This window comes from Balaenoptera musculus, chromosome 8 (genome assembly GCF_009873245.2).
Source record: "Balaenoptera musculus isolate JJ_BM4_2016_0621 chromosome 8, mBalMus1.pri.v3, whole genome shotgun sequence".
Taxonomy (NCBI): domain Eukaryota; kingdom Metazoa; phylum Chordata; class Mammalia; order Artiodactyla; family Balaenopteridae; genus Balaenoptera; species Balaenoptera musculus.
Genome location: NC_045792.1, coordinates 64,058,068 through 64,082,307, shown reverse-complemented (window position 1 = coordinate 64,082,307; position 24,240 = coordinate 64,058,068). Strand labels below are relative to the sequence as shown.

The window sequence follows — 24,240 nt, the reverse complement described above, 5'->3', positions numbered from 1 at the left end:
ATCCTTCCCCAGCCAGGCTGGCTGCAGCCTGAGGACCCTGCACCATTCTTTTCCTACATTGTTAGTGAGAATTAACCAGGGATGACTTAGAAGTTCCCTAATCTTAGTGCATGAAAATAGACCAAGTTAAGCTCGGTAAATGAAGGAGAAACTGCCTTTTTTTTTTTTTTCCCCCTGAATAATCCAAATAAACAGCATTTGACCCTTGTCAGGAAGTCTCTGAGTGTCATGATACTTGAATAAAGGCTCCAGCTCCTGGGAGCTTAACTCCATCTGTGTTTTTGTTCTAAACCCCCAGGGCCCTCCCACCGCAGGAATATCTTGCAGTACGCCCACCATCATCCTGACTGGGGATGCCAGTTCACCGGAAGAAGAAACTGACAAAAACCTGGTCACCAGGTAACATCCTATTTGCCTAATCTGTGCTGTAAAGAGCAATATTTCTTAGCGTGTGCGGATTAGACAGCTCTATTTTTTACAAATCTTTTCTTCGTTCTTGATCATTTTATTGATGAAATACAATCAAGCAGTTTTTCAAAATGGGAGAGAGAGCTTGGGATTCTTCCATTATCTTTTCCCCACAAATTATTTCTTCTCTCCTAGATTTGGCTCTTTGCACTTTGTTAACCTTTAAGAAAAGCACAGCTCATAGCAGGGGAGTTTTCTACAATAACTGCCCAGATATTTTCAAACAGACCCAAAAGATGTGAATTTTTTACTAGAATCCTGCTTCTGGCCAAAGTGGGTCCTGTGTGGAAGGTGATCTCTTGGAAGGGACACTGGCTCACATGCACAGGGATGTCCCTGCCTCGGTTTTACACAGCCCTAGCCCATGCATTGGTCTAGCTGGAATGAGATTTTCTAAGTGTAATTTCCAAAAAGTTACAAAGATAATTCTAATACAGATATATAGTGAGCATGTGTCAAAGATTTACTTAACTCATTAACGAGGGGACCATCAGGATAACAAAGCCAGTTCAAAGGAGGATATGAGAAATGGGTATACGTAGTATAATCAGTGAGGAGGAAAAGAAAGCTGGAATAAGATTGCTAAGTTAGAGACTTCCCTGGTGGTGCAGTGGTTAAGAATCCGCCTGTCAATGCAGGGGACATGGGTTCAATCCCTGGTCCGGGAAGATCCCACATGCCGCGGAGCACCGTGCGCCACAACTACTGAGCTTGCGTGCTGCAACTACTGAAGCCCACGCGCCTGGAGCCCGTGCTCCGCAACAAGAGAAGCCACCGCAATGAGAAGCCCGCGCAAGGCAACGAAGAGTAGCCCCCGCTCACTGTAACTAGAGAAAGCCCGCATGCAGCAACGAAGACCCAATGCAGCCCCCAAAAATAAATAAATAAATACATCTTTAAAAAAAGAAAAAAAAAAAGATTGCTAAGTTAGATATAAGATAGGTTAATGTTTCACAGGGCAATGAAACCTTATTTTTATCTTTTCTCCCCAACAGAAATCATCTGCATCTCTATCAGGCAATTATTCACAGTTTATGAGTTTTCTGCAAGTTAGATATTCACTCAGAGTCTGAGCCCTAATAAATACTAAATCGTCAAAGTTACAAAGGGCAGTGGTTCGAAAACTTCCGAGAGCATCAGGATCACCTGGGGTTGGGGCCGGGGCTTGTTCAGTCACAGAGAGTTGGGCCCCATCCCCAGAGTTTCTGATCCTGTCGGTGGGTGAAGCCTGAGAATTTGCATTTCTAACAAATTCCCATATTTTTTCGCCCTTGGAAAAATAACAAGCTTGTAAGATGATGCTCTAGGATGACTTTGAAAGAGTATGCAAGCATCTGGTCACCTATTTACCAGCTGTGGACAAATTGTCCTAACGAGATGACTCTGTTTGGTCTTTCAGAGCTCACAGTCCCCACAGGAGGCTTTCTCACCGACACCTGAAGGTTTCCACTGCTCCCCTGACTTCTGTGGGTAAGGGCTAGGCCGGTTTGTCTTATTTCCGCCACCGGAGATAGGGGTCCAACTGAAGGTGTGTTTGAGTAGGAAGACTGAGGTCTGGCAGCTTGGCCGGGCTTGGCCCCTTCCCCTCTTCTGCTTCTCAGATTAGTAGTCCAGAGGGGAGAGTATCTGAGTTGTGCCTTAGAGAGTCGGACAGATAGACAAGAGGGAGGAAACGTCATTTGGGTGGAGGAAGCAATTTTGTTGATGAGCAGGAGCCATAACAGAACAACTGAATGCTTGGCTGTGTGTCAGGACTCTTTCAAATGATAGAAACTCCATTTAAACCAGCTTATGCCAAAACACATAAAAATAAATAAAAGCCAGGGTCTGTGTTTTCAGGGAGTGCTGAACCCAGATGCTCATGTTGGGTCATTAGTAATCATCCCATCCCATCTCCCAAGTTTCCTCTCTTGTGCGTTGGCTTCCTTCTGGGCAAATGGCTACCAGCAACTTACATCCCTTCAGTGAAAAGAGAGCTCCTCTTCCCCATATACCCACCACCCTTCTCAGAGTTGCCTCTCACTGGCCTCCATGGCCATCCCTGAACCAGTCACCCAGGGGGATTGAACTCATTGGCTGGCTGAGGATGGAACATGGTTCCGTTACTGGCACTTGGGATGAGACGGGCAGTATGGTTTAGCTCCTTCCTAACATGATTGAGACTCAGACGAGTTTCACCCAGTGCAAACCGGGGAGCTATGACCAGAAGGAGGAGGAAAGGAGGCTGGAGAGGCACAACGGGAGCCATTCACTACCAAGGGGCCGGAGGAGAGGAGTATGTGGGATCAGGAAAAGTGGCTGGGTGCAGTTTGGCATCTGGACGTCACACTGGGGACCAGGAGGAATCCTGATGAGCTGAGGCAGGAGAATTACATGGTCAGATATGGCCCTTAGGAAGGTCACTCTGATAGGCAGTGGAGGATGGGATGGAGCAGATAGCCTGGAGGTGGAGGACCTATGAGGTGGCTGATGTAATTGTGCAGGTAAGTTACAGCTGATGAGCAAGAGTGGCGATGAGGCACAGGTTCCAGAGATACTTACTTGATGCTGAGTTGGTTGGACCTGGGGGGAGCTGAGGAAGAGGGAGGAGTGTGGAGTGACTCCTATGTTTCCGAGCAGCTGGGTGAGAGGTGGTGTCACTCACCCAGGGAATGCGTCCTGGAGAAGGGGCAGTTATGGAGAAGGATGGGGGTAAACCATGTGAGTACAGGGAAAAAGGGGGGAAGGTGGCCATGGGATTGTGTCTTTGGCCCATGATCTTTGGAGTGCTTTCTTTATCCACATATGTTAAGCTCACTATCTTGTTAAAGAAACAGAGACCCGAAGGAAGAACACTAGGGGAGCAGATAGAACAGGTGGGGTTCCTGATGGCCTTCCCTCATGGCAGAGTTGAGGACAGTACTGGGAACCTAGGTGGCTTCATGGCCATTTGTGACAGAGGACCTGCCACATCCACTGGCTACAAGCTGGAGGGGCCAGGCCTGCTGGGGGAGCCCTGTCTGTCCCCACGCAGCCCTCTCCAGGACCCGGCATCGGGCCGAGGTTTGGCTGGCCGAGTCCCCTCCAGGCAGTGTCCCTGGGCTGAGGGGTAGGGGCTGGGGGCAGGGCTGAGGTTGGGGACCAAGGATTCCGTGGCTCTCACGCCGTGCTCACCCTCCCTCTGCAGACCCTGCGGGGCACATCATTGACCTGGTAAACGGCCAGCTGCCGGACATCAGCATCTCCGAGGAGGACAAGAAGAAAAACCTGGCGCTGCTGGAGGAAGCCAAGTCGGTGAGTGAGCGCTTCCTGACCCGCCGCGGGAGGAAGTCCAGGAGCAGCCCCGGCGACTGCCCGTCAGGTAGGACGACAGGTGGCCGCCCTGAGCCCCTCCGACGGGGGCGGGCGTTGGGGAGGGCCCAGCCCCAGCTGCAGCAGGAGCCTTGCTTCCGAGGGGCGGCCCTCGACGCGCCTGCCCCCAGGCCTCTTGGGCCCAGGAGGACTGAGCCTTGTAGAGAGGATCCTGTGCGGAGAGGGCATCTCGCCCCGTATCAGAAGCTCCGAAATACTGACCCAACTCTAGCCCAGAAAACTCTGCTTTCCATTTTTTGGGGGCCTATGTGTGACCATTGTGTCTTCTTGCTTTGCCAAGAAGTGCTAGCCCATATGACACCCATGAACTTGACCTGGGCTCCCCAGTCCCTGAACCCTGCCTGGAGAGAAACCCTCTGTGTGATGCCCGAGTGCACAGACTCCCGGGCCACCCTGCAGGGTTGGAGTCTGTGTGGTCTCCCACCATCCCCAGGAGGCCCTGCTCTGTGGGCACCTCCTCTGCAAAGGTCAGGAGAGGCCGGCCCTGGGCTCCCTCTCCCTGACCTCCAGCTGTGCCCCAGGAAGGACCCTAGGGAAGGGAAGTGTGGTCTTTGGTGTCTCTCTGGAATTTCTGGATTAGAAGAAAGGTTTTCTGAAATTCTCCTGCTATCCCTTTGGCTAAAGTCACTCTTTTTCTTGAGCAAAAATTTGGGGCAGTTAAACAAGTTAGAATGTACTTAGGAGGGAAGGGGCACATTTGAAATCAGAGCCATCCTGGCAAGTCTAGGAGGTATAGCCTTTGAAGCTGTACCTGCCAAGCAACGCCAGGTCCTCTGTTTCTAGAAGGTGCTTTGGGGTGAGGCCAGGCAGACTGAGGAGTGTGACCCCAATCACCCTCCCTCTCCCCCAAATGACTCCAGCACACACACCCCCCCCCCGTTGGGCTGGCAGCAGGGAGGCATTGGGCTGTGGTACCAGCCTTATATGGAGTCCAGAATCAGCCCCTGAACCTGACGAGGCAGACCCAGTCCCCAGAGGCGAGAAATACCTGAAAGGATGTCTTTGTTAGGCTGAAGTCCTGAGCCTTCATGAATGCTGGCCAATTTGTGTCTGTCTCCACAGCTGTTTCCCCAAACCTCAGCCCCGGAGCTTCTCCTGGGTCCTCTCAGAGCAACTCTCTCACCGTCCCCAAGCGGCCTGGTGAGGTCCACCTCCCCCCCGCCGAACCCCACAGCATTGCCCACTCTGGCTTCCCACCTTGGGTGGCAGCTCAGTCCCTCCCCTGGTCCCCAGGACTCCTGTCCTGCAGCCTTCCCAGTCAGGACCCCCGTTTGGCCCCCTCCCCAGGGGCCTGGCTGGGCTACCTCAGAGGAGGAAGATGTGCTTTCTTTTGGGGTTTCAAGCTAGCGTGGGGAGGTAGGCCTAGCCCAGGATGAGGATGGAGGGAAGGGGGCTATGGCTTGGGCCCTCTGCCCAGAGAAGACCTGGAGAGAGGTCACCTCAGAGCTTATTTGCAAAGGCCTCTGTTTGGGCCACTCTTTGTGTTTTGACTGCTTCCCTTTCAATAGGCTGCGTTCAGGGCCACACCCTCAGCTCAGCCAGGGTAGGGGTGGGGTGCCAGGGAGAGCAGCCTACCCTTGTCAGAGCTGCGGGGCAAGCTCAGGCTCGGGCCAGGCAGCCCGGGTTCAGATCCCAGCGCTGACACTCCGGCTGTGTGGCCTTGATTTCCCTCTGCCCCAGCCTCCTCATGTGGTTTCTGTGATGATTAGATGGGGGCTCCCCACAGAGCCTGGCATTGTGAGAGGTACTCAACAAGCACGGGCATTACTGGCTCCTGGGCCCGAGGGACCCAAGGGAGGACATTCTGGGGAGGTAGATGCGTTTTTGCTAAAGGGACAGCTGAGGGTCTGGGGTGCTGGACATCACTCGCCAGTGTCTGGACCATTTTAGGTTTGGATGCGTGCAGTGGCCCAGTGTCCCCTCTGCCCGGAGCACCACCACAGGTAACGGGGCACCGTTTGGGGTTCCTATGTCAACTAGTCTCTCCTCTTACCCCTTAACACCTGAGCGGCCCTCCATGACCCGCTGGAGGTGAGGGTGCTGGGTGGGGGAGACATCGACACCACTGTAGGGGTCTCCTTGAGGGCGTTTCAAGAGGAGATTCGGTCTCTTCACGTTGCTGACTGACTCGTGTTTACTTTCTCCCGCAGAAGGGGGATGAGGCCGAAGTCTCTTCACCTCCCCTTGGCGAGCCTGTGAGTTTGAGGTCTGCCCAGTTTGGATGATTTGAGTGTGGGAGACACGGTGTCCCAGAAGCCTAGGCTGGCCCTGGGCAGCCTGCCAGTGGGTGTGCGTGAGTGGGAGGTCAAGGCTGAGGAAGCTAGAAGGTTCCTCTGCCCTATGGTGACTGGAATTCTGAGGTGGAGGGGGTGAGGCGGTGGGATTCAGTGGGGATGACCTCCAAGGTGGTCCTGCCCATCGTCCTACATTCCCAGTCAGGCTGCTGCCAGAGACCAGGGGGACCACCGGGCCCAGCAACAGCCAGGCGAGACTGCTGCGCCCGTCAGCTCTAGTGAAAATTGCAGGAAAGCTCCAGCCCCTGGCTGAGACTCTTCCTGGGGGCAGCCTGGAAAACCTCGTCTTTGCTATGAGCAAAAGAAGAGCCCCACACCTGCTTAGAACCACCTGCTCAAGGTGGTGTCAAGGGCAGCATAGAGTATAATCTCATCTAGAACTGGGTCTGGGCTAGAGTCCTCTGGTAGAGTTTCAGCACACACACAAGACAGCCACACAAATACCCAGACAGACCCACAAACCTGCACCTCACAAAGCAAGTTTCCCTTGAGAAATGAAAGAAGAGTACAGAATCTTAGAACTTCTGAACAGCAAGCTATCAGCTTTGCAAGAATCCCCTTATTCAGGGATCTGTAACCTCTTTTGGATCATAGAACGCTCTGAGAGATTGTTGAAAGCTATGGACTCTTTTCCCAGAAAAATACATACAACACACAAACACACACATACATTTGTATATAATTTCAGGGAGTTCACAAACCTGATGGGAAATCTGAATCCCTAAGAGTTAAGGGCCTTGCCAGGCAGAGCCAGGACTAGAATCTGGGGCAACAGAGTCAAAGCCAAAACTTGTGGCTGCCCTCCATTCCACTGTCCTCTGCAGCGCCTAGCCCTTGGGAAGTTCTTGGCAGGTCTTGAATGGCAGGTCCCCTTATCCTGTCTGTTTTACAAACCTCAGGCTTGTTTGTAGGTCCCATTTACTGGCTCAGATGTGACTGAGAAGTCCTCCCTTTCTACCTAGCCCACACCTCTCCAAACCTCCCCACCCCTACACACACACACACGCACGCACGCACGCATACACGCATACACATGCGCGCGCACACACACACGTGCGGGTCCCTTAGCAGGGTCCATGGGGATAGAGACCCCACAGCAGAGGTGAATCCACCCTTCTCCCCTCCAACCTGCCCCCGGGGTCCCAGCTCTACCTTGTCTCTTTCAGAATGTCCTCAAAGGGCTAGCTGACCGGAAGCAGAATGACCAGAGGAAAGTGTCTCAGGGCAGGCTGACTCCTCGCTCTCCCACAGTTGAGAAGTCCAAAGAAATTGCAATAGAACAAAAGGAGAACTTTGATCCCCTCCATCGCCCAGAGGCCATACCCAAGGGCCCAGCTTCTGGCACAGGCAGTGGTGGGAAAATGGCCCTGAACAGCCCCCAGCCTGGCCCTGTTGAGAGCGAGCTAGGGAAGCCGCTTCTGAAGACAGCCAAGGAGGGCAACCCTCTGCCCAGAAGCCCAACCCAGGGCTCTGGAGGGGCACCTCCCCAGTCCCCCCAGGGGAAAAGTACAGTTGGAGAGCCCACAGGGTCCAAGGTTGGCTCCAAAGCTGAGCTGTGGCCCCCTGCGTCCCGGCCGCCCCTGCTGCGGGGTGCCTCCTGGGACAGCAGTCCCGAAGAACCCGGCCCCCGGCTGCAGAAAGTGCTTGCCAAGGTGCCGCTGGCAGAGGAAGAGAAGCGTCTTTCAGGCAAAGCTGGCAGCAAGCTGGCCAAGGCTCCTGGACTTAAAGACTTTCAGATACAAGTGCAGCCAGTGCGGATGCAGAAACTGACCAAACTCCGTGAGGTGGGTTCCTGGGGGCCTGCTGGGCAGGGTGTGTGTCCAGATCCCCAACCTGGGCTGAGGGCCTCTGGGCCGGGCTGACCTGGGCCTGGGGCGGGGCAGCTGTGGCCCAGACGTGGACCTTGTGGAGCCCTGAACTTCCCCACCCCGATAACCAGCCCACTGGGCAGCATGTCCCTCATAAATATCACCTTTCGTGCTTTTACCCTGCTCACTCGGGTGAGGTCAGCTGGTGTAGAGCTGCCACACAAAGCCACATTTCAAGGGGAAGGTGGGTATATGGAAGGACACATGGGCCCTGAGTCCTGGGCTGTGTTTTCCTCTCTAACTGGAGCTGGTGGCTCATGAACAAGAAGCCTTTGATGGAGCGCCTTGTCATGCCTAGGATGGGGCAGGGATGGAATGGCTTTTCCCTCCGTCTTGCCCCCCAAGCTTTCCTTCCTGATGCCTGTTAACAAAGGGCCTCAAATCCATCCAAACATGGCCGTGAGGGGCTGCTCCCTCTGTGGTGAATTTCTTCTAACACCCCTGATGTCCCTAACTGTCATTGGCCGTCAAACCAGGCACAGCTGTCTCTCATGGGGCTACTGCCCTATTCATGGAATGACTGGAGGGCATCCAGAGATGTAGGGGGAGAGAGCCCAGGGTGTGAAGAAGAGAAGAGTTTAACAGGACAAAGAAATCCTTCCCCAAGGCCCACTTCCCCAGAGGGCCAACCCAGGCCACAGGCCAAGGCAGCCGGGACTCCATGGGGTGGGGCTGGAGTTGGACGAGGCCCTCCTGGCTCCCCTACAGAGGCGGCGTGGGACAGGGAAGGAAAAGAGGCACTTGACAGCAGTCAAGAGCAAGTGCGGGGTTGGGGGTCTGTACTAGCAGGAACGCGTTCCAACCGTGGCCACTGTCCTGCACAGAAGACTTCTGCATTGGAGGCTCCGGGGGAGCTGGGGCCTGGCTGCTGAGGTTAAAAACATTATACACGGAAAAGCCCACCCAGCCAGGAAGACATCGCTAACTAGTGGGTCAGCACAGGCCTGCCAGGGCCGCCCCTGGTGGGCCGCAGCCCCAGACCCCTGGGGAAGGTGACGCCAAGGAGGCCAGACAGGTATCTGCCTTCACGTGCCTCTGGCAGCAGAGGCCAGGCCCAGGCGACAGGCCACCCCCAGACCCCTGCCAGTTCCTCTCTGCAGCAAAGAAAACCACAGAGAACCTGGAGGCCCCATCCCACTAACCACTGCCCTGCGTCTGACCGCACCTCCAGCCCAAGCCAGGGTGCCGAGAGCTGCTTGGTTGTGGGCCTCTGGTTAAGGAAACAGGTCAAGGGCCCTGGCCCATGACTTCCACCTGGGCCAGAGCTCCCTCTGCTGGCCCCTTCCTCTCCTTCACCCGGGAGGAAAACCGTCCAAGTGGCCTTTGCTACCGGGACACTGAAAATCCCCTTAGAAGCACCAGTCACAGGCCCAAGGAGCTCTGTGTGGCATTTCCCCTTGGGAGCACTGGTCTTGGACTTGGAACAGGTGTGAGCCTACCTGTGCCACACACCTGCCGTCAGCATCCCCATCTCTCCTCGGCTCTGCTGGCCGAAGCCCCAGGCAGCAGTGGCTATTGGCCTGCTGCCTTGGGACAGCAATCTGCAGGCCTCGTTCGTCTGGAGAGTTTAACAGCTCAAGAGGTGCCATCACAGGCCACTGAGGAACTAGGGGCAGGGGAGGTCACAAGTCCTGAAAGGGGGCACTCACTGCCCAAAATAACAAGGCAGGAAGCTCCAGGCCGCTCAGAGCACAGCCATGAGATCACAAAGATTGTTTCCATCTTTGGCGGCTCCATACACACCCAGGGGACCCTCCTATCCCCAGAGCCCTGGGCTCTGCTTCTGTTTGTCCTCCAGCCTTCAGCCACCATGTGGCTGGCAGCTCCCTTGCCCTGGGGCTCACAGGCTTGTTCAAAAAGCCAGCCATGCGAAGGACCATTCCTGACCCAAGGAATGGGGCGCTGATGGTGGGGTTTCCAGCACCTTTACAGGCTGGGAGAGGAGCAGTCTTCCTGGTGGCCCTCAGATGTTGTGACTTTCCCCGCCCCGAGTGCTGCCCCGTGAGACTGAGGGGTCACAGCCATAGAACCGAGGGAAGAGTCCAGCCTGAGGTCACCATCTGAAATGTTGTCTTTCTTTTCCTAAAAAGGAGCACATCCTGCTAAGAAATCAGAACTTAGTGGGGCTCAAGCTTCCAGACCTTAGTGAAGCGGCTGAGCAGGAAAAAGGTAGGTGGGATCAGGGAGATGCTCTCCTCAGGCTGGGGCTAGATTCATTTTCTCCAGAGCAAAGGTGAACGTGTAAACACTGCACATCCTGTCAGGGCCTTTGTCCATCCCAGTGGCGAGTGTGGGCCGGACGCAGAGCAGGCCCTCAGTAAATATTTGCAGATGGATGAATAAGTGAGTCAGATGGCATTTCCTGCCCACTCAGAAAACCTCTAAACTTGTCTTCTTCCAACCAGCCCCCCCTTCTGGACCCCTCCAGCCCTCCCTGAGCCTTGTTAGCACCTAGTGGGTCTGGAAGGGTGACCCAGGCCTGAACTTCTGATGCTTCCTTTTCCTTTTCCTTTTCCTCTCACACCCAGGAAGCCACCCAGATAGAACAGTTCCTCTTTTTGAGACATCAGAGTCATCTCTTGCTTTCTAATCTGCTGTCACTACAAAGTCCAGACCCCAGCCCTTCCCTCCTGGTGGCTGCAAGGCCCCACCCACCCACTTGCCAGACTCGCCTTCAGAAAGTAAGACTTGGGGTCTCTTGCCTCACCTCCACCCCAACTCCCATCTCCTGACTCACTTCTCCTGACGGCTCACGCTACTCCTGGTCGTTCTCAGCATAGAAACCTTCTGCTTAAGGATTGTTCTGTGGCTGTGTCCAGGGTGCCACCAACCATGTTGGAAGCCCCTAGTCTGAAATACATTAACTAACACCTACCTATTCAACATTGACAAGAAGATTCCCAGAAGTAAAACATCCAACAATTTTTTTTTTTTTGGCAATCCTATTTTATTGAACTACTGATGCTAAGTTATGCAAAATTGCACTACTTTAATTAAGGCTTTTAGTTTACGTTTGGCCACCTCAAAAGGAGTTGTAACATTAGGTTGGTCAATTTAAATACTGTGGCTCCCTGTTGGATAGACACACAATGTTTACACCTAAACGTTAATGCATACAAAGCAACAAGGCATTGTTAAATAAAACAGCAATACTGTTTTACTGCAACTTAGGCCTTGTGACCAATTACGCATGATTAAAATTACTTCCCACATTCACATCCACAGTACTCGTCCACTATTTAACATCTCAACCAAAACGTTACACGTGTGAAACAATCACTAACAGGTAAAAATTCTAAACCTGTATATTTGGTATTGCAAATACACTTATGCATGAGCAAGCAGGGGATTCACAGTGAGAATCTACAGCTGCAGAAGCCTGAAAATGATTTACAAAAATTGTTAAATCATTAAAAGATTGTTTGAAAATATACACTTCTTGTTGTAGACCCCCACTGTACACACAACTATAAACATTGTTCCCTATGTAAACAAAAAAGGAAACATATAATACAAGATTTGAAAAGTCTGGATATTTCCTTCCCAACAGATATTAAAGGCAACGTTTTTAAGACATTATACTGAAAGGACTATCATATTTTAAAGACAAGATCACTGTCTCCACAGGTTTTTAAAAATTAAAAAACTATATAGCTGTGTTAAAGCGCTTATTTGTACAATACAATGATAATGACCTTGAATTTATTTTTAAAAAATTACAATAAGCTACAAGTATCAAAGAAGTGAAGTTATCTGGAGTAGTCTATATAGGAGCTCTTTGGACTTTCTTCTATTATGCTAAAATAGTGGTGCTTTTAGGATTTACATTATTGTACTCTCCAATACAAAGTATGGGGCGTGTTAAAGTATACAGTACACCATTTTCATACATGTACAACATTGGTGGATGAAAAATGTCTCTTAGCAGTAATACTGGATTGTAGCCTCTGGTTTTACCAGCAGCATACTCTAGGACTATTACATAAGTAAAAATCTCTCTTGTGATACTGGAAAGTGATTAGAATGTGCAAACTGATGTAGTAGCTTTCATCCGCCTTTTAAAGGGTACCACCACAGAAAGTCCATTTAAGATGTTGATAGGTTTAACAAAGTTGGAATGCTGGCACTGTGGAATTGGGCAACAGTTCTTCAGACCTGGCTCAGAGCTACAATGCATTTAGTATATTAAAGCAGCTGACATGATGACTTTTTGCGGGCCTTCCCAGGCACTGGAGTTTTTCTGTTAATTTGCCACACTAGGTCATAAAAGATCTCATTCACATTTATTTTTGATTTTACAGAGGATTCTAAGAATGCACAGTTGTTCCATTGTCTTGCTAAATTTTGACCTTGTTCCTTTCCTACAACTCTTTCATCTTCCAAGTCACACTTATTACCAACCGGAATCATTGGAGCATCATCAGTGTCTTTAACTCGAAGAATCTGTTCTCTCAGATCTTGTAAATCATTAAATGTGGACTGCGCTGTGATGGGATAAACTAATGCAAAGCCTTGTCCGTTTTTCATGTACAAATCCCTCATTGCTGTAAATTGTTCCGTTCCTGCAGTATCCAAGATGTCAAGCATACACTGTTGTGCATCTACTTCAGCTTGCTTTCTATAAGAATCTTCTATCGTAGGATCATATTTTTCAACAAAAATTCCTTGAACAAATTGTACAGTCAGAGCAGATTTTCCAGCTCCTCCTGAGCCAAGAACGACTAGCTTATACTCACGCATGGTGCAAACTTGTAAAATCTAGTACTTCTCGCGCTGTCACCGGGTCCCCGCAGCCAGCATCGCCTCGCGCTCCCTCCGGGTCGCCGCCACTCCGGCTGGCTTACATGCCTGACTCTCCAACAATTTTTTAAAGTACTAATTAAAAAAAATTAATCATCTTTAGATGAAATCTTTGGAAAAATATGATATACTTCTCTACTTTTAATTTCGAACTTGTTTATTAAAGCAGATTTAAAACCATAGGAAAAGATTTATCTTAAAATTTCACCCGCAACCCCATAAATTCTGAAAAAGCAACAGTTTTTATTCTTTCCAGTATTTACCCTTATTTATAATTTTTTCACAATTGATTTGGTGGTGTAGATGTAACTTCCTGTTTCTACCTTTATTTTTTTTTTTAAGATTTAATTTTATTTATTTTTGGCTACGTTGGGTTTTTGTTTGCTGCGCGTGGGCTCTTTCTAGTTGTGGCGAGCGGGGGCTACTGTTTGTTGCTTTGCGCGGGCTTCTCACTGCGGTGGCTGCGGAGCACAGGCTCTGGGCGCGCGGGCTTCAGTAGTTGTGGCTCGCAGGCTCGGTAGTTGTGGCGCACAGGCTTAGTTGCTCTGTGACGTGTGGGGTCTTCCCAGTCCAAGAATCGAACCCGTGTCCCTTGCATTGGCAGGCGGATTCTTATCCACTGTGCCACCAGGGAAGTCCCCTGTTTCTACTTTTAAAATACTTATTTCATGACTAATTCCATTATAGTCTGACTTGTCCTCATATTTATCATTTAATGGGTTCATAGTTTCCTTTTGTATTGATGTATCTATTGTTGGGTATTTCAGATGTTTACAGTTCTTTTAACTATGATTAACAACACTACTATAAACAACTTTGTACTTGTAGGTTTTTTTTCTTTCTTCCTTTAAGTTACTCCCTTGGGATAAATTCTCAGGCTTGAGAGTCACGGGGTCAAAGTGTAGGAATATTTGTAGGAATATTTGCATTTACCAAATTGCCTCCAATGAGTGATGCTCCCTGTAGACTGAGTGAAGGGTCTTCTCACTAAACACTACCTGCACTAGACTTTGCTTTGCTTTGCTTTTGCTCCTTATTGGCCAGAATGTAATGAGAACAAGATGATCCAAATTAACAACAATTACTACTATTAGTAGTAGTAGTGCGAAATACCATTCCATTATTACTTCAATTAATTTTCCCAAACTTAAAATTTTAAAATATTTTTTTCTTAATGGGTGAATTAACTATTCATTTCTTCACTCATGTGTTCATTTGGGTCTTGGGTTTTTTGTTGGTCATACATGTAGATGTTATAGATAGTAACCGTTCTTTGGCTGTATTTTTTGTCAATACTTTTTCATTTTTCTTTTTTTTTTTTGCCTTTGAACAAATTTTGTATTATTTTAGAGAGATCATAAAGTTTTTATACAGTAATTTTAGCCTATCTTTTCCTTTGAAAGTCTTCTATTATTTAAATCATTATAAAAATATTACTTCTCTTTAATTGGGATAGCAAATCTATTTTCTGGTAGTTTATCTACAGTTTGATTTATTTATATTTATTTTGCTAATACCTCTGAAATTTGTCTTAAGATATAGGTATTTGAAGACTTAAGATTCTGTTACCTCAATAACATTTTAATAGTGTTTATATTTCTTATTACATTGTGGCTTAGATAATCATACACTGCATCTTTTTTAATGTATAGCAAAGACTGGTTCTGGGCCCTTGATTCTGTTTTATTCTGATCAGTACTGTACCATTTTAATTACTGCTGCCTTATAATATGTTCTAGTGTACAGTGGGTTACTTCTCCCCCATTGCTCTTCTTTTTCAGAGTATTCATTATATTCTAGATACAAAGATTCAGTGCAAATTAATAGAGCAAATGGACAAGAATTCAGGAGATTGGAGCTCATGGCCAGACACCACTTAACAGTGTCCGGTATCTTTAAATATGTTCCTCAGCCTCTGTGGGCCTCTGTTCCCTATTGGACTAGGACACTTCAGAAAGCTCTTAACTCTAACCTAAGATTTATGGATTCCGGGTCTTTTCCAGTTTTGCCTCTCACCTACCTATTCTCTAAGTGAAATTTATGTCATCTTATACAACATTTTAAGTGTGATTGCTTTAAGGCTACACACTGGATTCAGAACTGTACTAGTTTTGTTTGTTTTGCAGTTCATAGATTTTTCAGTTATTTAGTTTGCAAACATTTACTTCTCATTCAGGCACTTGGTTTGTCCCTCTATTAATTTAAGTATTCCTTTCTTTTTCCTCTATTAGATTTAAGGATCTTTATACAGGTCTTCCATATCTCTTGTTGAGACAAATTCTACATGATTTATATTCTTGCTTATTTATGAAGAAGACTTTTTTCATTAGATATTCCTAACTGATAATTAGTGTCATAGATGAATGCTGCTTGGTATTATACATGTTTCTTGTATAATAAATATTACTGTTAACAAATGGTAGAATGATTACAATAGTGGTTAACTAGCATGATCATTATAACTATGGTAATTACTATGTACCAGGACCCATGCTAAGCATTTGACAGTATTTCGCTTAATGCTTACAACAGCGCTGAGGGATGGGTCTCATTATACCCATTTTGCAGATGAGGAAATTGATTCAGGGAGATTAAGTTCACATGGTAATTAATGGCTAAAGCCAGGATTGGAACCCAGATGTGTCTAAATCCAAAGGCTCTTGCAAAATACCTCATTTTTTCACATTCACAATCTGTTATTTTGTTTTATCAAGTTCACTGTTTGTCTTAGTTGTGTGCTTGTGCATGTGTGTGTGTCTTTCTCTTGTATATCTGTATATGTTTTATTATTTTGGCAACATTCTCTAATATGACAATGGTGATAAGGAGAACTCTTGCCTTCTTTCTGTTTTTAATTGAATTTTTTGTGTATTTTTCTTTCAAGGACCATGTTGTACCTAATTATTAAATAGATGCACTATTTAAACTTTTTATTATTATTTCATATTTATATTATCACTAAATAGAAAAATATAATATGTAGAAAGATAAAATATATAAAATATAAAAATATATTATTTCATGTATTACTTTATATTTTTATTTTTCATTATTTTAAGGAAATATATTCTTCTCTTCCGAGTTTTAAGATTCATGTTGAATTTTGTCAATTTGTTTTGCATATCTATTGAAAGAATCATATAAATTATATCATTTAATATATTAATTAATAATTTTCCATATATAGAAATAAACCCTTATGGTCCTGCAATAAAATGCATGTGGTCATGCTGTACTTTCTTTAATATTTACTACCAAATTTTCTATGTAAGTAACTCTTTTAAGGTATTCTGCAACCTTCCTGCTTTAATTAAGATAAAATCTAAGTTGCTTTGACATGAGGCCCCAAAGTATGCTAACCTACAGGAGAGAGAAGATTGTTTCATACTCAAGTAACAATTCTAAGGTGAGCTGTCGGGTTACAGGTGGCTCTGCTCCATGTGATCATTCGGAGACCCTGGTTTCTTCTCTGTTGTCATTTTGCCATCCCCTGAGGTATTACACTTGTCTACATGGTTGAAGCAGGATCATGGATAAATCTGTGTTCCAGTTTGTAGGAAGGGGAAAGAATGGAAGTTCAGAGCAGGCTTTTTTTTTTTTTTTAAGTAAACTGGGAGTTGCATATCTCTTTTTAGCTCTCAGTTCATTGGTGATGATGTGGCATGGCAATACCTAGCAGCAAGCGATACTGGGGAATGCTGTCACTAGCTGGGCTGCTGGCCATATGTCCATATTAAACTTCTTTCACATGGAAGCAGAGGAGGGCAGATTTTGGTGGATGACCAGTTGTCTCTGTCACATTGTCTTTTTTACATAACAATATTAGAAAGTTTCTCATTTAGTGCATATGGAGCTTTTAGTTTTTTAATAAAATTTAATACTGCTTTGTAGCATCCTGTGGTATGAGGAACTATATAAATTGTTTGACCTTTTTCTTATTGATTACTATTTAGGTTGTTTGTATTCTTTCTCTACTATAAACGATGTTATAATGAACATTCTCCATGATATATCTTTATAGAAATGCATGAGTTTTTCCATGGGATAGTATCTTAGAAGTAGAATTGCTTGATCAAAAGGTATTTATATTTAAATATATATGCATACTGCCAAGTTAACTTACAAAAAATTATAACAATGTAGACATCCACTACTACAGCAACACCTCACTATCTAATACCAACAGGGAACAAGATGGATCTTAGAAATTAAATTACCAGGTAAATGAGTTGGATTCCTAAAAACACTAAATTTAAAAAAATTAACAATGGAAGGTGTTCAGTAAAGGTACCCTCCCTCCCACTTTTCTCTCATTTCTAGAATCAGAGTGGTTAAAAGCTCAAGCTTCCCCACTTACCAGCTGCATAGCCTCAGGCAAGTTTCTTATGCTCTAGATGCCTTGTTTGCTCATCTATAAAATGGGGGTAAGAATAGTACCTACTTCACTGAGCTGATGTAATGTTTTTATGTGATACTGGTCTTTATTCCAGCAGGAACCTGTCATACATTTTAATTCCTGTCATCAAGGTTGTAGAATTCTTTCTTGCCAGCTAAGTGGGACATTGTACTCTGTGCTCCACAGTATATAGGGCAGTCTGGAGATGTGGCGGGCAACCACATGTGCTTGATCAGCAGAGTTGTGACTTCCTTTTCCTACATTCTGAAAGCTCCGTCAAAGAGCCTCATCCCCGCCCGTACCTGGGACCAAAGGTATTGTAAACTCCCCCCGGGAGCTGGAGAGTCTGGCCCCCTTAACAGGTTCTAAATACAACAGTGCATATGAGCTCATTGGGAAAAACTCAAATCTCCTGATGATTGTTGGCTGTTCCTTTGGGAGATGGGGAAAATCTAGAACATTTTGGAGTCTTAAGAACTTTGGCTCTCCTTCGGTTTCTGAGGACTTAGAGACTCTCTTCCCTGTTGCATCTGGTCTTTCCAACAAGCCAACCAGTTCTCTTCACAGGGACCATTTGAAGGATGTTTGGGTCTTGATCATTTGCAGGTCATTTCAAGCCAAAGGCATGAGGCTGACTGTGGACCCATTCCTGGGCTGCATGTTGGGGGTGCAGAGGTGAAGGAGGCTCAGGCCCTGCCGTCATTACCAGTCCCTTGGCTCCCTCAACAACCTCCTATCCCATCCCTCTGCTTGCACTCCTGACCTCCTCACCCAGTTCAATCCACCGTCCACAGGCAGCGAGAGGAATCTCTGAAATGCAAATCTGGTTCAGCCTCTTCAGAGGCTTCATTCTGCTCTCAAAATGAGCACTAGAATCCTTAGTAGAGCTTAAGAGGCCCTGTGCGATTAACCCTGCTCACCTCCCCAGCAACTTCTAGAACCACTCTCCTCCTCCCTCTCAACGTCTTGGCCTTCCTTCAGCAACTCATTCCTCCTCCTTCTTAGGCTTGGCACATGCTGTTCCCTCTATCTGCAATGTTCCTCCTCTCTTCCTCTTTGCCTAATGAACTCCCATTCAGTCTCTAGATATCTGCTCAAATGTCACCTTCCTAGGGAAGACTTTTCCAGCACGCTCCAGATGCTTCTCCCTTATAAAATCTATCACAGCATGAAAAGTAACATTTGGGTATTTCTCTAGTTAATCTGTCCTGCCAGGTAACAAGCTCCCAGAGGACAGTGACACATCTGTTTTGCTCAGCATTATATGCCTAGCTCCATGCTCATTGCCTGGAGCATAGTTAAGCACTAAATAAATATTGAATAAATTAATGAGTTCACTCTCACCTTGTAGGAGAGGAAATACAAGGGTAGACAATGTCATTACAATACATTGTGTTAAGACTTTAAGACCATAAAGTACCTAGGAACACAGAGGAAGAAGCAGCCAGCTCAGTAGGGGTGAATGAGTCAGGGCAGGATCCTTGGAGGAGCAGCTTTGAGCTGAGGAAGAGAAGGGCATCCCAGGCAGAGGGAATAGCAGGAGCAAATGCACTCAGGCATCTTCTAGCACTTGGCGTGTTCCAGGAACATAGGGAATCCCATGTGAACCAAGTGTGAGCCATGTGTCCCAAAGAGATGGGCAGCAAGGGTGGAATGGAGGTGGGAATCAGAGAAGCTAAAGTCTTTGAGGTCTAATTAATGAGTTTGAACTTCCTTTAGCACCCCTTGCAAAGCCAGAGAAGCCTGTAGGTAAGGAAGCATGAGGATCAAAGCTGAGTTTGAGAATAATACTTCTGGACAGTTTATGAAAGCTGAGGCTAGAGGTGGGGAGACTAGGTAAGAGGGTATGGAAGCAGCCTGGTGAGAGGTGATGGGACTGTAGACTGAGATGGATAGGAGGGAACGTGGGGAGGATAGGTTTGAGAGACATTTGGAGGTTAGCTTGGCAGGACTTGATGAGGGGATGGGGTGGAGGGGGAGACCAGAAAGACCAACAGGTGTGCATCTGCACGGCCAAGGGGGTGATGGTGCTATTAATCAGGGTGGGGAGCACAGGAGAAGGAGCTCCCTTAAGGAGAAAGACAACGAGTTTGGGTTTGGACATCTGAATGCCTGTGGGAAGAAGCCTGGATGTCGCAGTCTGACAGAACTGGCTTTGCATCCTGGCACTACCAGTAACTAGCTGGGATCCTGGGGAATCTACTTAACTTTGCTGAGCTTCAGTTTCCTAGTTTGCAGCATCCCCAGAAAATGAGCTTAGCAATATTTGCTCTGCAAGGCTATTCTAAGGAGTAAATGAGAAAGTGCATCTAATGCAAGCTTATGTTTGATAAATGGTGGCTGTTGAAGTGGTTTTTATTAGCCTGATCCAGGGGGTAATGTCTAGGAGGTGGTTGGATATCTGGACCTGGATGCTGGGAGAGGTGTGGGCTGAGGCAGTCCTTCCAGACACCCCAGTCTGGGCTCAGGGCCCTCAGGTCTCAGGCAAGGAGAAGGCCTCCCTGAGAAAATAGATCAGAAGAAAGTTGATCCCCAGGTCAAATATCTTTGACCTTTTGGGGGATCATCCTGGGCCTCAGCACATCTTTAACCAGAAGCCCCCAAAGTTACTTTTCCAAGTCCTGGAGATTGCCAGAAACAAAAGCTTTCATTGGAATGAGGTGGTATAGGCAGATATTTTTAAAATAATTTTACTGTTTTTATTAAAAATAGCTCATTGATTATCAAAAAATTCAACTAACAGTGAAAAATACAAAGAAGAAAGTAAAAATCGCTTACATCAAACATCCCCTTTCCCACAAATACAGAAGGAGTGAGGGAGATTATAGATTGCTCCATATACTTTTTTTTAATAAAAAGTATGAAAATTTAATTGAACTTGAATTAAAGTGAAGTGAAACTGTAGGGCTTGCTGAATTTTGGTAATTGCTTCCTCCAAAAAAAAAAAAAAAGAGGTTAGTTTTTAAAAGTTTTAAAATATATATTATGAAATGCATTAAGGGTTTGGAGTCATTGAAGTTTGTTTTTATATTACATATTTGAAGTTTGGATTATTGCAGGGAAAGAGGAGAAGGGCAGTATTTCTTCCCTTTTTCATATTTCTTCCTAACCTTTCCATCTCCACCTATACAAATGATAAGTTATTCTTTTTATACTCTCAATGTTGTAACATTTGCATTCCATTCTGTAACCATAATTTCCATAGTTGTTTAGCTTTAAACTTATATGTAAACGAATTTAATGTTCACCACCAGTCCCTTTACTGTGGCTCACAATTCCCAAGCTTATGATTTTGATTTATGTCTTGTTTAGCTGGATTTCATCATCCAATAGTTTTTCTAGAAAGGCTTAGAGGTGTATGTTCCTTGAGTTCTAGCATGTTTGAAAATGTTGTTCTTCTTCTTGAAGGACAGCTTAGATGGTTATAAATTCTGGATCACTCTTTTCCCCAGAGCTTTGTAGATGCTACACTGTATTCAGTGTTGTAGAGAAGTCTGAGACCAGCTTACTTCCAGCACCTCTCAACCCTCACCTTTCCCTGTAGGTTACTTACTCTTTCTATGAGAGTAGTTGGAGAAGCATTTTTATGTTCATATATAGCTATGGATCTATATAAGATATATATACATACATAGAAAAGAATAAGGTTATATATATATATATTTTTTTTTTCTTGGTGTGCTTTTTCAGTCTGCGAGTTCAGCTTTTCTCTCAGTGGAGGAAATTTTTTCTTCTCTTATGTCTTTGAATGTGTTCTTTGTTCCTTTTGTTTTTTCACTACTTCAGAGCCACCATAATCTGTAAATTTCTCATCAGTGTCTCCACTGTAGGTCCATTACTCTACCTCTCAATATTTTAATCTTTCTTTCCTTCTTTACTTCCTTGTGCTCATCTCAATCTCCCCCACTAATTCAGCTTGAGGCTCTACCTGTTTTATTCCTTCATATTTCCAACATATTGGTTAGTTCTATATTTTTAGAATTTTTTGCTTCATTTTGTCATTTTGGTCTTCAGTTTATTTCCTTAAATTGTAATCTTCTTCCATTTTGTGCAATCCTCTCATCTCACCTCTGATTCCTATTTTCATTTTTTCAGGTTCTAATTTCTCCTTGAGTCAAAACATTTGTGGTATACATTTTGCACAAAAATGCATTTTATGTGTTTCTTGCATCTATGTTTCTATTCTGACATCTGTCTCCAGCATGTTTCTTTTCTTCTTTCCTTTATACCTTCCTCTCCTCTTTCCTTCCTCTTTTGACTATACTATTTTTGTGTAGTTGCCATGCCATTTGTTTTCATTTAATTTTTTTTTTGATATGGACATTTCTACCTGGATTTTCTCTTGACCTAGATATATTGTGTAAGTCAATTTTCACTGACTTTTTCCTACCTTTTCTGAGATCTCTGTCCTCCTGGCAGCGCTTAGTTGAGGACTGGGTATTTTGTGTCTGCTTTGTCACTACTTGGGTGGTGGGGAAAAGAGGAAGTTCAGCTGGAGCTGTGGGTAGTGGTGGTTGTGGGTTGGTTTCTGCTCTTTTTCTATAACTTTGTTAATAGTCTAACACTTGAATTTATTCCACTGAAGTGGGGGCATATCCTATTCCCTTGGGTGGGCAGTAGTGGGGCATGGATTATTTCACCAGTTCAGGGTAGAATTATAGGGACAATCTGCCCAGCTGTTTATTTTCCACACTTAACCCAACTATTCCCAGCAAGCACTCTCACTCCCCTGCCAGATAAAGGAAGGAAAAGATAGACAAAATCCAAAGAGTTTGGCCACTCTGCTATTTCTCAGAAGTGCAGGATGGGGGTAGGGGTTGTGACAGCTTCAGTTGGGGCTTTCTATGTGTCTCCTGCCACTAACTCTATCAGAAGGGATTGTTTTATTTATTTTCTCTTACTTTCCTTTCTGGTAAGTCCCTCTATGTTGTTTGAGATCATCAGCTCTGGTAGAATACTATGCTGTCATTCTGCTTTTCCTCTCCCCTCCTCCTCAGTACGAAAAGCAAATAGCAGCACAGGCAGTTTTTTGTCTTGTTGGAGTGTTCTTATGGTGGGATGGATATCCTTCTACTCTAGAGAAACTTTCTGAACCGCCTCTGCAGCTGCCTGCCCACCCCTTGGTCCACTTCTCTTCCGGCTCTGTAGTCACAAAAGTGCCTACAAAAGTTTGTCACAACTTTTCCTCTCACATCTTCCTCTCAGTACTGATTCTTTGAGGGAGGAAGAAAGGGTTATCAAGGGTGGGAGTTCTACATTTATTTCTAGTAAGTTCTGTTTTTCTCTGGCCATTATTTTTAAAGATTATTGCCTTTTCCTGTACTTGAGAGTTGCTGATCTATTCTTAGTTGACTATAAATTTTTTGTTGTTGTTAATTTGGTTGAGATCAGGAGGGTGGCAGGTTCTGGGATCACTCTATTTATTTATTTATTTATAATTTTTATTTACTTATTTATTTTTGGCTGCGTTGGGTCTTTGTTGCTGTGTGCGGGCTCTCTCTGGTTGCGGCGAGCAGGGGCTCCTCTTCGTTGCGGTGTGTGGGCTTCTCATTGCAGTGGCTTCTCTTGTTGCAGAGCATGGGCTGTAGGCGTGTGGGCTTCAGTAGTTGTGGCATGAGGGCTCAGTAGTTGTGGCTTGCCGGCTGTAGAGCGCAGGCTCAGTAGTTGTGGCACATGGGGTTAGTTGCTCTGCGACATGTGGGATCTTCCCGGACCAGGGATCGAACCAATGTCCCCTGCATTGGCAGGTGGACTCTTAACCACTGCGCCACCAGGGAAATCCTGGGATCACGCTTAAGACAGCCATTTTAGCAGGGCTAGAAACCCATCCCTTTTTGGGGAGTGGGGTTCTACCTAGGGGACTTTTCTAGGCAAAAGCTCCTCATATGACTTCCCTGTGATTATTAGACCTCATACAGTCCTGTCAATCATACAGACTTCTCAGGAGCCCACTGTTTCATTATCTCTCTGCTGGGTGCAGCAGGGAATACATAAAGGTAGAGTGTGACCAGAGGCACCACAAGGTTTGCCATCTGTCACATGGAAATGTCAGACAGCAGTAGGTGCCAAGACAGAACCCAAGAGGTGACAGGTAACTAAGAGAACTAGCTACCTGATATGAGTCGAATCTCATATCCAAAGAAGGATCGCTGACTGCCCTGACTCTGACAGATGGTCCTCCAGACTTTGCTGGATTCCTTGAGTACCAGGAAACTCGTGAACACTGTTCAGTTATCGGGAAGCTCAAAGTATTTAAACATTGTTTACCTGGGGCCAAACTATACCTCCTCTTTTCTCTGCATGGTCTCCCTTGGTGAGGCTTCTAATTCACATGACTCCCAATCTTAGCTCCATTTAGATGGTTACGTAGTCCTGATCTCTGGCCTAGACTACAGTTGTGGAAATCTGTTGGGTCAAACCCATGAAAGACGGCAAAACGTGGATAACTAAAAGTCCTGCGTGCAAATGGAAAATAACCACTGTATGGGACGAAGATACCTGATTTGGTTCAAGTAAAAGAGATTCAAGGCTTTTAATCCTAAATGTGCTGTGAGCCCATAGTGTAGGGCACAGCAAGTCTGTGCTAAATGAATAACTCATGTCAATGCCAAGGCCATTTGCCACTGTGCTCCTGAGCTAAGAGCTTGTTAGAGCACATCTGGGCTTCTGGGACAGCAACAACCAGAATGTGTGCAGTCAGGGGATGGTATCTAGAGGCCACAGTGAACAGCTGGGAAAATCGGGCTACAACCTGGAGAAGGGAAGCTTTGGAGAGGTACAAGAGCTGTCTTCAAGCAGGAGAAAAATTTGTGGGAAAGAGAATACTTGGTTTGTTCTTTCTGCCTTCAGAGCACAAACCCAGGACAGGTTTAGGAGATTAAAAAAAAAGGCTATTTATTGGTTCTGTTGACGAGGAGACATCTATTTCTGAGATCTGTAAAAGATCTAATGACCTTAGCTTTACTCTGGAAAAACCCTGTTTCTACTCCTATCTATGGGGATATGGAACCAGATGCTGATTTCTAATTAGGACACAGATGATAGAACTGCTGAATTCATCTGA

The 24,240-nt window shown here is 46.0% G+C and overlaps 2 protein-coding genes across 2 annotated transcripts in view; one reads left to right on the top strand and one right to left on the bottom strand.

Moving 5' to 3' along the window:
- IRAG1 (inositol 1,4,5-triphosphate receptor associated 1) overlaps window positions 1-24,240 on the top strand; it is a 169,210-nt gene that overhangs the window by 106,526 nt on the left and 38,444 nt on the right. Inside the window, exons 4-11 of the mRNA XM_036862322.1 lie at window positions 299-399; window positions 1,868-1,938; window positions 3,635-3,808; window positions 4,882-4,959; window positions 5,710-5,762; window positions 5,970-6,014; window positions 7,280-7,897; window positions 10,072-10,150. Coding sequence (XP_036718217.1) covers window positions 299-399; window positions 1,868-1,938; window positions 3,635-3,808; window positions 4,882-4,959; window positions 5,710-5,762; window positions 5,970-6,014; window positions 7,280-7,897; window positions 10,072-10,150 — 1,219 coding nt within the window. The remainder of the gene's footprint in view (window positions 1-298; window positions 400-1,867; window positions 1,939-3,634; window positions 3,809-4,881; window positions 4,960-5,709; window positions 5,763-5,969; window positions 6,015-7,279; window positions 7,898-10,071; window positions 10,151-24,240) is intronic.
- LOC118900105 (ras-related protein Rap-1b-like) lies at window positions 11,757-12,761 on the bottom strand. Its single transcript, XM_036862323.1, has 2 exons — window positions 12,666-12,761; window positions 11,757-12,539 (listed from the first exon to the last, which is right to left on the bottom strand). The coding sequence occupies exons 1-2, from the start codon at window positions 12,719-12,721 to the stop codon at window positions 12,167-12,169; spliced, it is 429 nt and encodes a 142-aa protein (XP_036718218.1). The 5' UTR covers window positions 12,722-12,761; the 3' UTR covers window positions 11,757-12,166.

What these genes read in the sequence shown, in the direction of transcription:
- LOC118900105 (XM_036862323.1), bottom strand. Translation starts at nt 12,721, where the DNA reads ATGCGTGAGTATAAGCTAGTCGTTCTTGGCTCAGGAGGAGCTGGAAAA. An exon ending in GGAGCTGGAAAATCTGCTCT is followed by an intron (nt 12,540 to 12,665) that starts GACTGTACAATT and finishes TACTGCAGGAAC; the next exon opens with GGAACAATTTACAGCAATGA.